At 40.3% G+C, this 12,894-nt stretch overlaps 1 protein-coding gene across 1 annotated transcript in view; it reads right to left on the bottom strand.

Annotated features, from left to right (window-relative positions):
* Positions 1-82: 82 nt before the first annotated feature.
* Positions 83-12,894, bottom strand: part of RNF17 (ring finger protein 17) — a 39,045-nt gene continuing 26,233 nt past the window's right edge. The window contains exons 21-32 of the mRNA XM_081001773.1: positions 12,005-12,309; positions 10,373-10,536; positions 9,088-9,207; positions 8,129-8,209; positions 6,560-6,688; positions 5,968-6,024; positions 5,326-5,442; positions 4,835-4,979; positions 3,431-3,566; positions 3,056-3,242; positions 1,747-1,845; positions 83-250 (exon numbers count right to left, since the gene is read on the bottom strand). Coding sequence (XP_080857899.1) covers positions 1,753-1,845; positions 3,056-3,242; positions 3,431-3,566; positions 4,835-4,979; positions 5,326-5,442; positions 5,968-6,024; positions 6,560-6,688; positions 8,129-8,209; positions 9,088-9,207; positions 10,373-10,536; positions 12,005-12,309 — 1,534 coding nt within the window. The 3' untranslated portion in view covers positions 83-250; positions 1,747-1,752. The remainder of the gene's footprint in view (positions 251-1,746; positions 1,846-3,055; positions 3,243-3,430; positions 3,567-4,834; positions 4,980-5,325; positions 5,443-5,967; positions 6,025-6,559; positions 6,689-8,128; positions 8,210-9,087; positions 9,208-10,372; positions 10,537-12,004; positions 12,310-12,894) is intronic.

The following is a 12,894-nucleotide window of genomic DNA, read 5'->3' as shown; positions in this document are numbered from 1 at the left end:
CAATCATACACACTTTGTTCCTTTTTACAGTAAGCCCACATCTTACACTTATTTAACCTAATAAACCAACACAAGCAAGATGTTTTCTGCTTCAAGAAATTTTTTTAATGAACATCCTTTAGTACTTGCACAAAGCAAGTACTTCAACTTGCAACAAAAAAAAGGTAACTGCACTTATCAGGGAACAAACAGTAACAAATCCAAATGAAATCTCTTTATTCTGGTATTGTTTTCATCTAATGATCTGCATCTGAAAAACAAACAAACAAAATTTCAAAGCCTGCAAGCCTTGCCTTGATGTTGTAGTATTAAAATGTTACATGCTCTCCCATAGCAAAAAGCCAAGGTGGGCAACTGGCATCACCACTTGCTGCATGCTTTGCTGCACTAATTCTGACAGGAGATGAGGCTGAGGGTCACATTTCTTTCGAGGTAACCTTTCCCTGGCTGCATTTTTAGACTTTCAAATCTCTTCCCTCCTATTCCTAGCAGGGGCCCAGACTCCAAGCTTTTATTTTAAGATGAGTGTCTATCCCTCTTAAGCAAAATATGAAGCAAAATCTGCAAGCACCTGTCTAAGCAATTTCCATGAAATGAGCAAGTCTTGCTGCTCGTCTCTGTTTTTCACCAGCAAGTTAAGTCAGAGCTGTGACTGATGAATTGCTTGAGTTCCTAAAGAGCTTGTTTTCTCAGCCCCTTTAATGCACTTTTCCTCCTTTTATTTTCTAAGCAGAAATTTAACACATTAACCCTTGTACAGAAATACAATTATAGGAAAAACTTCACCATGGCCAAACTCTCATTTTGTTAAGCCATACACCCCATAGTAGCCACTGTGTGGCTGGCACCTTGAGCACTCTCAAAATTCAAAATGTGTCTTTCGCTCCAAAAACGTTGGCAACATCTGTTTATTAAAATGCTAGTTATACTTACTCTTTGTTCTATGACAAATTGGCATGCAAAAATTCTACTGGTTGAGTTACTAATGCAGGTATATAATTTTAAAATCTGGACATCTGTTGAAGTTGTCCCTTTTTTCATTACAGTTTGCCTACTGCTTCCAAGCAGAATCTGCAACAATTTCCCAAACTATTTCAGAACGTATTTCCCTAAATGCCAGTTGCTGGTATTTGCAGGTGGGGGGAGAGCACACTTACATTCAGAATCTGGCTGTCCACAGTGAGAACCGAGTGCTGGACGAGAGCGTCCTGATCCAGTAGGACTCTTGCTACGTTTTTAAAAATGCCCTCTCGATACAATCTTTTTCATTTTTTAAAGCCTTTATTTTCTTATTGAGACTACAAAATGAACCATCTTAAAACTCATAAAATACAAATATGTCTATGCAATTCCTGTTTGGGGATTGTGAGTGGCAGAGTTTTCAGTGGTGCCTTTACATGCCTACCCCGAGACCTCCTGGTGAAGGGTAGGAATTCAGATACTTCTCTAGCAGTTGTTTTATTAATCTCTGGTTCTTCGCAACCAATAGTAGGCCATTCCACCAAGTTACATGGATTATTTTATTTCCATCCCAGCCAGTGATTGTAAGAACTGCAACGTTACTAAAAGTGCCAGCCTTTCCCCTTCCCTCATTACTTTTTCCTTTTTCCTAGCATCTTTTAGACTGTAACCTTGAGGACAAGGGCAGTCATTGTGTTTCTACTGATCCGCAAGCTCCCTTGTGACCCTTTAAAGTCGAAGAGTAGGACAAAAAAGCTTTTAATAGATAAAACTGAGTGTGCTTACCAGTCACTAAATTAATTCAGCAAATCCCATTTCTACTAGTTTCATGTGAACTAGGTGCCCATCTTCATATACAAACACGGTATGCTCTGGTGAATGCGTCTGCAAGTAAGATATACGGCCAATGTCAACAGGCAACATTTGAGAATCAGTACGTATTAGAGTTTCCAAAACTATACAATGATGAGAGTTCTAAACTTCTGTTCTTGGCTATCCAAATCTTGTCTGCTTTCTAAGCAAAACTCCATTATAGAGGGGTGGCACACAGCTGGAGTGAGTTTGATGAAACTATTCCAAGACAGAATTGTAGGCTTTCACTAAAGTGTTCTGAGAGAATACTGACACCCCCGCCTCACAAAAAGCCCCAAATATGGAAATGTTGTTTTACAGGCAACATTTATCACTCTTGCACAGACTATAGTATTTAATTTAAAAAATAACCAGTAGAAATTGGTATAACCGCCCCCCCCAGCACAAATCTTCATTTTGTCCAATGTGAAACATGACTGGCTGGCTGGATAAAGTTGTCAACTTTTATGCTTAGTGCAGTGCCTGCAGTTTTTTTTTTAAGGTACATAGATAACAAATACCTGTCCAGAATGGGAAAAGGTAGTGGAGGATTGGGGGGGGGGGGTAGTGATTGAGAAGGGGACAGGAAAGCGCAGCTGAGATACATCCAGTGGTATGGACAGCAAGTCGTAGAATAATAAGCCTTATGAATGGAAAAGTCCTCTAAAAATCATTCAGAGGAAATCATATGAATGAGATAGCAAGAATTGAAGTGTTGGTTCAAATTGGCCTTGGAACTTAATTTGTGTACAGGAGACCCTCAACTTACATGGGGGTTGCATTCCAGGGATAGTGTGTAAAGCCAAAATCTTTTGTATAGTTCGAAACACAAGGGGTTCACTGGAGGGTGGGAGTGCTGTTCTTTTCTCCCAGACACCCTCCCCCTTTTATTTTTTTTAAAATCAAGAACGTAAAGCTGAATGTGTACAAGTTAAATATGTGTAAGTTGCAAGTTACTTGTATTTATTTATTGCAGTCCTATCCCACCCAAAGGATCCCAGGGTGATAAACAATGAAACTGCAAAATAATACTGTTTTCTTTTAAAAAACATTTTAAAAGATCAAATATCCTGATAGCTAAGTAATTTCAAGGTTGCCAGGAACAATACATTTCAGCCATCAGATGTCCGGGTGAACAGGAACCTTTTAAAATTCCACCTGAATACTGAAAGTGGGAAAGGGAAGTTACAGTAAGTCTGTGGATGGGAAGAGTTGGCTGGGATAAAATAAGGGAAGACTTTACCAGTGAAGAAGCATAGAGATTTTTCCCTTGGAAGCAGTCTATCATGGTCCACAATGCTTCCATGCTCCATTCGGAAGAATACGGAATTTTTGTGTGTGACTCACACAAAGCTGGTTTAAATCCAGCCAGCAGAACTTTGAACGCTTGAGCAGGATACTGCATGAACTCAGGAGGAAGCTGACGTAACCTGAGGCAAAATTAAAGTCAGCGAATAACACTATTCAAGATGACAGGCCACAAGCAATTTGTTAGCTGCTGCAAAGTGGTGGTAAAAGGATGTTAATATTTACATTCAGTACAGACCAATGTCCGATCATTGTTTCACTTGTCTTGAATAGCAATTTGCACTAATACATGAGCAATGTATAGATTTACCTGCTTGTGGGTACTGTTTCGCTGGATCCATAGTCAACAAATTCCACCATAATCAAAAGAGGATTGCATTCATGAATTGAGATGAGCTTTGCCCGATACCAGAAGCCATCACTGTACTTTGCAAGGCAAGGCATGTCTAACGAAGGGAGAAAAGCGGTTTAAATTTCAGCACCCAATGCTGCAACATGGGTGGTTAATCTGGATCTGGCTCCCAAGTTTTATGCACCCCCATTGCTTTTTTAAAATAAAGTTAATTTGCAGAGGTTTTTAAAATTGACTGCTCTCATAAGTTCTCTACTGTGATACCAAAAGGTTCTGTGCCCCCAAATGTGTACCAATTCTTTTTTTAAAAAGGGTTTTTGACCATGCCCACTTTGATATGCAAAGGGTTGATCATGGGTGAGTGAAGTCCTCCAGCTGAAAAAAGGGTACCCTCTCCTATAACCATTTATATTGCATTGCGGATCACCTTTAGCTAAGCAAAACTGGGAAGGCATTAAATTAAACTATCCAAAGGAATAGATTTAGGCTTGCATTCTACGTCCTACTGATCTTCCAACATTCAGCTTCATTGGATGGCTCCCTAGCTCTACTATTATGAGATGTGATAAACTGTAGATAAAAGTTTTGCAGATGGCTACTGTGTGCCAGAAACACTCCATGGCTGTCACCCCCTTTCCCAGTTATCACGATCTGGTTTTTTTGATGTCCTGCAAGAAGTGGAGTGACAGCTAAACCCACTTGAGAGACTTCCAACACCCGAAGGAGAACAGAATAACACACATCAAAACACCCTACTATATTTTAATAAATACTTCCTATAGTTTAATGGAGCCCAGTATTTATCATGAGATACTTTCAAGATTAGTGATGCTTCAGCTAAATTATTGCAACCTCATGGTACTAGCATCACTACACTATCTGAAGTTCAGCAGAAACTCAGAAAATTCATTGTATAATTTTTATAGCAACAAGCATAAATGAACAGCTTTCAGGAGTTTATATGCTGCGAACCACCCTGAGATCTATGGATACAGGGCGGTATACAAATTTAATAAATAAGTCTGTTTTCTCTTATTTGATTCTGAATGCAAGCAGACTGTAGGGAAGTTTTGTTCTAAAGTAGTTAAGTAACTTTTCACCTTCAATTGCAGAATGTATAAATGCAAATTACCAAGAAATAATACAGTGGACGCTTGGGTTGTGAACGTGATCCATGCGGGATGCATGTCTGCAACCCGCAGCAGCGCGTCTGCGCATGCGTGGGTTGTGATTTGGCACTTCTGTACATGCGCGACCACCGAAACCGGGAAGTAACTCGTTCCGGTACTTCTGGGTTTCGGTGGTCTGTAACCCGAAAAAACACAACCTGAAGCATCTGTAACCCGAGGTATGACTGTATACCTTTCCGAAAATCAGTTAGGAAAGGGATGGACTCCAAGTTCTGATTACACCGTCTCAAGGCTTGGTCTAGAGTTTCAACGTCCCCACTGACTTCTGTATCATCTTCATGGTTGGGACTGTCTCGCTGATCAATGGTAATGTACACCTAGGGCACAGTAATTGGTGTCATATATCAAAAATATATATCAAAGATCTTGAAGTGAGAGCATCGTCCAACATACAGGATGGACCAGTCTCCCAAGTTTTGTCTATCTGAATGGAATCAAAACTAGAAATACTAGCAATTGCCCATAAACCATAGACAGCTTCTTAGGCAGTCTTACCTCATGCTTCGAAAGCTATCGTTATACATCTCAAACAATGGATGTAACTATTTATGAAGGATCCTAATTCTCACAAGTTCAAGTTCTAAAACACAGGATGAGCTGCTGTGAAAGGATGCAATTACAACAGACCCGATAACAGCAAAAATATTTACTTCACCAAGATACCTCATTAGGTGACACAACATGTGTTACTTTAATTGGAAAAAGTTCTCCAAGAACAGGCAGCGATGGCGAGGTATAGGGTGGCAGTAGGGGAGTATCTACTTCAGACATCAGTAACTCCTAGAAAAAAGGAGGAAGCAGGAAATCTTTATGTGCCTAGAGATGCAAGCAGCAGCAATATGAGCTGTGCACAGAGAATGACAAGGAATGCAACTTGGGTGCACATGAATAAAGTTGGTGCCAGTGATGTCATGGAGACTATTCTGTGCAAGACTCACTCTTCAGATTGGTGTGCTATTGGGGGAGCAAGCAATAGAGTTTGTCTGTGCCGTTTTAAAATGCTGGGAAAATGCAGTACGATGCATTTCATTGAAGATGTCCGATTTGGGCTAATCACCAACCACTGCACACTTAATGTACACCCTTATCCCAAAACCCACTTTCAGGAAAGGCATTAGAACTGATCCAATGTCTCCCCCACCGCAAAAACCTTACAGACTTGATCCACTCAAAACAAACTATAATGGATGTTAGTAGCTGGCTGGAGTCACAAAAGTTGGGAGATACTAAACTGGCTTCAACACCTTATCAAGCTAATTATTAGCTTGAAAACCAAGAAATCCATTGACATATTTTAACATTTACCTCATGACTGATTTCACAGTTTTGCTCCAAATGATCTTCACTGCAATAGGTTATATCCTAGAACATGTGAAAAGGGAAGAAGTTGTTTTAATTTCTAAAAGTATACTAACTGACTTGCAAGCTAATGCCTGCAGAAGTGGTTTGTCTCAAAACATTTTCAATCCCTTGGATTGCAATCTAGCACTCTGGGAAAAAATAATTCATGCCAAAAAATCAGGGCTAATCTGGTGCATAATGCACTTGTGCAGCTACAATACAAGCCCTTAAAAGAAACCATTAACACCTTATTATAACTACAGGGTGGGAACCAAATGTGGACCAACTACCCCCAGGAGCACGTGTCCCCCACCGGAGGTACTACCCTTAATTTTGAGCTTATTACCTTTTTACATACATCTTGCATTTGGTAGCAAATTGCTTTTGGCTATAATAAGGAATTACACTGTTGGATTTGCCAGCCATTGCAACAGTATTAACTACCAACTGAAAACACTGGATATGACATGGAAGAACTGCAGGAAAAATAGCCACACTAAATAACATACCCATGTTAAGCTTTATATAAATCTTAAGAGCTGAAGGAAAAGATTACCAGTTTTGGCATGTGACCGTCATCATCTTCACTAATGCAATGTTTATGGTACGCCATGAAAGATGAGAGCGACATTCCAGAGAAACAGAGTTTAACAGATATTTTATCCCATGGGTTGTCTGAGTGTTCCTGTTAAAGCCAGGCAAAAGATTACTGCATTATCATTTCTGCTACTGTTTTAACCTCAAAAAGTGGGCCTATGGCTGAACAGAACAAAGCTACTCACAGAACCCTGAAGAACAGATACACCAAGAACAACCATCACAGGTTTGTGGTTCGTGATTCTATGTATCAGTGCTTGAGTGGAAGAATAGAAAACTAGCACAGTACAATTCCATTGCTAACTAAATGGCATATATCTTATTTCTGAGTATTTCCTCCTAATGTTTTTCATATTTGTTTCTAACATTTTATGGTTCTGTTATTTGTCTGATATCACTCTTGATAATAACATGGCTTGTTCTGTAGCTCTGTGTCTTACACCATCCCTAATTTCGTAATTAGTAACCCAGCAGTTTGATTCAAAGCCTATTAATATTCACATTTCAATACAGTAAGCTTGCATCTTATGCAAGGGTTCAGTTCCAAGGTAAGCCAGGAATCTTTGCACCCACCCCCAATGCTTCTTGTCCAGCTTTGGAAAGGCGGTGCAAGAGCTCCAGCAGGGTCCTAGAGTCCCCGCACCTCCATCCCAAAGCCTACTAAGTGCTTGTTCAGCTTTGGGAGGGAGGGCTCTGGGTAAAAGGTAAAGGACCCCTGGACGGTTAAGTCCAGTCAAAGGCGACTATGGGGTGCAGCACTCATCTTCCTTTCAGGCCGAGGGAGCTGGCGTTTTTCCAGACAGCTTTCTGGGTCATGTGGCCAGCATGACTAAACCGCTTCTGGCGCAACGGAACACCGTCTTGGAAGCCAGAGCGCAAGGAAACACAGTTTACCTTCCCGCCGCAGTGGTACCAATTTATCTACTTGCACTGGTGTGCTTTTGAATTGCTAGGTTAACAGGAGCCGAGACCCTGCCAGAGCCCTTCCCAAATCCAGGTAAGCCTGTGGACCACAGCTTTGTGCAGGTGTGGGGGAGGGGTAATAAATAAACAAACAGGGAATTGGTTTCCTCCACTCTCCACATGTAAGTAAAGTGTAAGATGTGGGCTTACTGTAAAAAGGAACAAAGAAAAGGGAATGGAACCCTCTCCCTTCACCATCTGTTACCACAGGATCTTACTTTACTTCCAAAGACTCTATTACCAGAAGTAAATTAAGAATACCTGAATCATGAAGTGTGAAGGCTGACTTCTCCTCCCCTACATGCCTCTTTTCCTATTATGGTAAAGTCCTCCCCATCTCTTATTTTAGAAATGAACAGAACAAGGAAGAACAAACAGGAATGCACTTGCCACATCATAACTGGTTTTGAAAGTGAAATAAATACAAAATATGTGCAGCTTGCTCTTGGAAGTCTAAGGGAATGATCCGACAAAATCCACTGGCAAAAACATTTTTTGTTGTTGTTGGGGGTAGGGGACTGACTGCAAGAGAAGCAGGACTTACACAATTTGTTTTTATGCTTACCATAATATTTATTTCAACGAGCCTTTTTGTAAGTAGTTCTTGAAGGAGTTCAACTGCATCCTGCTGCCAAACAGTTCCAACCTGGATAACCAATGTAGAAAAATCACCAGCACATCACTAATTATGTAAAAGCACTCAGGACTGGCCCTATCTTGAAGATTAGAATGGTTTCAGCATTATAAGGGAAAAAATTAAGTTTGTTTTAACCGAACGTTAGTTTCTGCTTCACATGCCAAAATGTCTTGTGCAAAGCACCTGCCATGTTATAGGAAGTACTGTATATGGAAGACAAGACTTCAATTTCCTTTCTGCTAACAGGAATGGTATGTTGGGTTATTGCTCCACCTTCTGAGCAAGGCAGGAACAAACACTATGGAAATGGGTTGGGCTCCCATTATGCTCTTGTTGGTTTCCTGCCTTCTTCAAAGTTCAGTTATGTTCATAGTTTCTCCTGTTTATCTATTCTCCTTAGGCTAGTGAATGGCACTTCAGTCTTTACATGAAGCCCAACTTTAGTTGTTGTAGTAGTAGTAATAATGATGATATAGTAATAATTTATTATTTATACTCCGCCCATCTGGCTGGGTTTCCCACTCTGAATATTAAAAACACATTACAGCATTAAACATTAAAAACTTCCCTAAACTTCCCTTTATGTTGCTACGGCCTGGGACATTGTCCAGCGACTATTACATCCATGCTACAGCATGATATGCCATGGCTTAGACTAAGCCAGGAAAGTGATACGTCGACTTTAATACATTGCTTTGCGCAATAGTCTGCCACCCTTTTAGCGCAATCTTTTAAGAGTTTTCTCTTGAGCAGTTTTTCCATTTGCAGAAAATCCAGAAGCGTTCTGGAACTTATGAAGGCACAAGCATAGCATATGTAATTGTTTCTTTGCTCCCTGTTCACAAGACCAGGTGCTTAGTACATTTCAAAATGCAGCCTCCACTCACTGGTATAGTTTTATAGAGCTGACATGGTATGGAAAATGGTGGTATGTCTGCATACAAAACAGTTGGATAGAGATGACATTGAGGAATCTTCTCAATATAGCCATAGTCCAAGTACTGCACCTACACAAAAAGCAACAAAATCAATAGATTAATTCCCAAGCTTTCATGATGTGATTCTATTCTGTTTTTAAATGCATGCCAGCCAGGCACAACAGACCCATCCTTCACTTTTTTACCCTAGAGGTAGATTTGGGAAGCAGGAATGACCTAACTGTTGGGGAAAAGTAGCTATTGAGTCTCTTTAAGGTAGTCATGTCTACCTACCCACCCCAGCACCATGGACTACTTGAAAACTGCTGGGCTGCTTAATTATTTTTCTGCCTGTTGTAGCAATTGCAATGCACTATGCTGGATGAGTCTCAATTGCATTTTTCTTGCTTCTTTTATTATATTATATTTTACTGTATTACAATTTGAATTTTTCACAGACATGCTGCAGCTCACGCACAGTTTGGGAACCTCTGCTTTAAAGGAAGTAAGTACCTCGATTACAAAATCATGAATTGTGGTATAGTTTAGCGAAGCTATTTATTAACACACAAATTTATCAGGACACATGCAAGAATCACAGGCAAAACCTCCCCTCATATTAACGTGCATTCAATGTATGTGCAACTGTGCCCATCTTGGAAGTGACCCAAAAGTCACAAAAAGGGGGCAGGGCGTTTGCAGGCTATTTCAATGGGGTTTCAAATATAAACGTGCGCTGCCTTGGAACATAACCCCTGTGTAAATGGGGGCTTGCCTGTACTCAAGTGTTCTCTCCTGGATCTCCCATTGTTAGCTTCCTTTGTTTCATCTATAGAATTTCTAAATCACTCATTAAACAACACTCAGAGCTTTACAGACAGAACATTCTACCACGTTCTTTACTCCTGCTGGGCTTAAGGAAAATAATAATGACCACTCCTACACTTGCCTGATACGTAATATGGCAAGGTGGTAGCAAACATCCCTTACTTCTAATCAAAACTCATACTAAGAGGCCATGATAGGAACACATGAATATGCCTTATCCCAAACCAGACCAGTGATCCATCTAGCTTAGTATTGTCAACACCAACTAACACCAGATAGCCGGGGCTTTGGGCAAGAGAGATTCCCAGAGCTACCTGGAGATGCTAGGAATGAGCTAGGGTCCTTCTGCATGCCAAGCAGATACTCAGCTATTGAGCATTTGTTCTTCCCCATCAAGGGAATGCAATTCTTGTCACACCAGTCTTACCTTGGTAATGCCACAGCCAACTTCCAAAACTTCCCCTCGATACCACAATGTATCTGCTGCTCTTACAACACAAGCTTCTCCCTTTTTCCAACTGTAGGGTTCCAAAAGACCTAGACATTTGAAGTTCTTCTGTATATCGCTCATCAGTGTATTTAGCTGCTGCTCTGAAGAAAAATGGCAAGAAGGGAGCTTTGTTAAAGCCATTTATATGATCATTTTCAACCAAGTTCCATATATTCCATATATTCATATAGTGGAGTATCAATATAATGGCTTAACGGAATAATTTAAGAGTTGGAACATAAAATGTATTTGAATAAAATGCTAAATTTCCTTGAGGTATGAGTGGCAGCATTATTTACACTTTAGGAGAGGTTGCTCTAGTTCAGAGAAAGTAGAAACAGACAAGAAAGAGGCAATCCTTCTCCCAGGGGAGGATTTTTTGGGGGGGCCTCTTTCTTCACTGTTTCCATGGAATAGACCGGCCTCTGCTACTGTAAAAATGCTACCTCTAAATATAAATTACTTCATGATATACTGGCATTATGTTTTTTATTATTAAAAAAAGCTGGTACTCATTTGCAAACTGCATGTATAGGGAAGTTTTTAATGTTTGATCTTTTATTGTCTTTTTAATATCCTGTTGGAAGCTGCCCAGAGTGGCTGGGGAGGCCCGGCCAGATGGGGGGTATATAATAGTAATTATTATTATGTACAAAATAGGACTGACTGTTAACTAACAGAATGTATGTGCAAAGTACTAGGATAGGGATCATAACAGAAATTAGAGAAGCCAGTTTACAGCTAACACATGGCTAGCAATGGACTCCTGTGACATTCAATTATATAAATACAAATTTGTCACAACTATTGCTGGAGCAGGTGCAGTTAAAGGCACCCTCTTTCATTTATGGAAGGCATAGGCCAGTTTCCCATACTTGGGAAAAATCATTCCTAGCTAGCAGGACCAGTAGGTCAGGGATGATGGGAATTGTAGTCCAAAAACAGCTAGAGACCCAGGTTTGGGGAAAACTGGTCTAGGCAATAGAGCAGACTTCCTTTTTCCAGCATTTTGTAGTACTCCCTTCATTTTCCAGCAATTGGTAGTACTTGACCCTATTCCGCTGCCCTCTCTTTAGAATGAGTAGTGTCATATAAAAGATTTGATACTCAAATTCCTAGTGGCTGCCAGACTTGAAATCATGGCTTACTCGAGGATCTGAGTGGCTGTTCAATTAATAGTTTGTGTGCTAGGGTCAGGCAACTGGCTCTGGCTGAAAAATTAACAATGTAGAAAAGCTAGGGGAGAAATCCACACAGACAAGTTCTCAGCAACACAGTTCCAATTTATTATATATGCAAGTACTGAGATAAAATTCTTTGGCGAACAATGTCTCCTTTTGGAGGGACTCTGGTTTCTAGTCTCAAAGTTTGTTTCCTTTCTCTGCATCCAACTCTGGCTGCTTTTCCTGCTATGCTGTTGAGCTGTGGCGCACAGCTCAGTTTATGTTGTTTTGCAAGGTTTGTGTTGTATTTTATTGATACAAATCAGTAAAAATCAAGTGTAAAGAAAATCGTGTACTAATGCTGCAATTGCGTATCATCACTGCTGTACAACATTTCCCCTTTTACCTTGTGACTTTGGAATCACATAAATAGTTCCCGTGTCTGAAACGCAGCTGACTACAGCACTGAAGACGAGTGAGGTAGGGACAGCTGGTGGTTTGTAGGCTTCAACTGTTACAGGGCAAGTCAAAGAGACCTTCAATTCTTGCTTTTTGTGATCTGTGATTGAAGGATCAGCGTCTTTCTCTGGTTTGGAAGAGGTTGGTGTACATTCTGTGTCTGCAAGCAATTGCCTTACGTCTACATTCTCCTGCTGGAAGGGCGTGTCAGGTAGCTTCTCAAGGGATGTTGTACTAGGTGCTCTAAAGGAGCTTCAACAGAAAATATGTCAGCAAGTAAAGGAATCAAATAACATTCAAGCTCTAATTTTATTTCTAGCCCAAAGACTTTTTCAGGCCAATTCTTTTCTTGAATTCTGCAGCTTAGGAAAGTTACTAAGGGGACCTGACCCTGAACTTACCTACTCATGGGGCAACTTTGACAGGTGGGTAAGACCACCTGCCTATCATTCACCCAACATCATGAAGAAATTATCTCCATCTGGCTTTTCCAAAGAGCTAGATGACCCTTGGTGAAAAATACCCTCTAATACCTTTCTTAAAGAGTTCTAGTGCTAATTAGTCCTTAATACTATTGATAAACTAAACAGAGTCTGGTTGTCTGAGGTGCTAGCAGCTGTTGGCTTTGTTAGGAATTAGTAACATTAAACTTGATTCAAGTAACAAATAATAATACTTCACTTTATATAGTTCACTTCAAATGTTTAAAGCTTTTTTATATAAAGCAACTCAGTTATTACAATGCTCTTGTATTGTCTAAAGCCACAGGCGATAGCTTTGCCCAAGTGGTTTTCTCTGAACAAAGGAAGGAAATGAACTTAGGCTTCAATAGGAAGG

This window comes from Podarcis pityusensis, assembly GCF_964106645.2.
Source record: "Podarcis pityusensis genome assembly, chromosome: 4".
Classification (NCBI taxonomy): domain Eukaryota; kingdom Metazoa; phylum Chordata; class Lepidosauria; order Squamata; family Lacertidae; genus Podarcis; species Podarcis pityusensis.
This window is presented reverse-complemented; position numbering and strand designations above follow the sequence as displayed.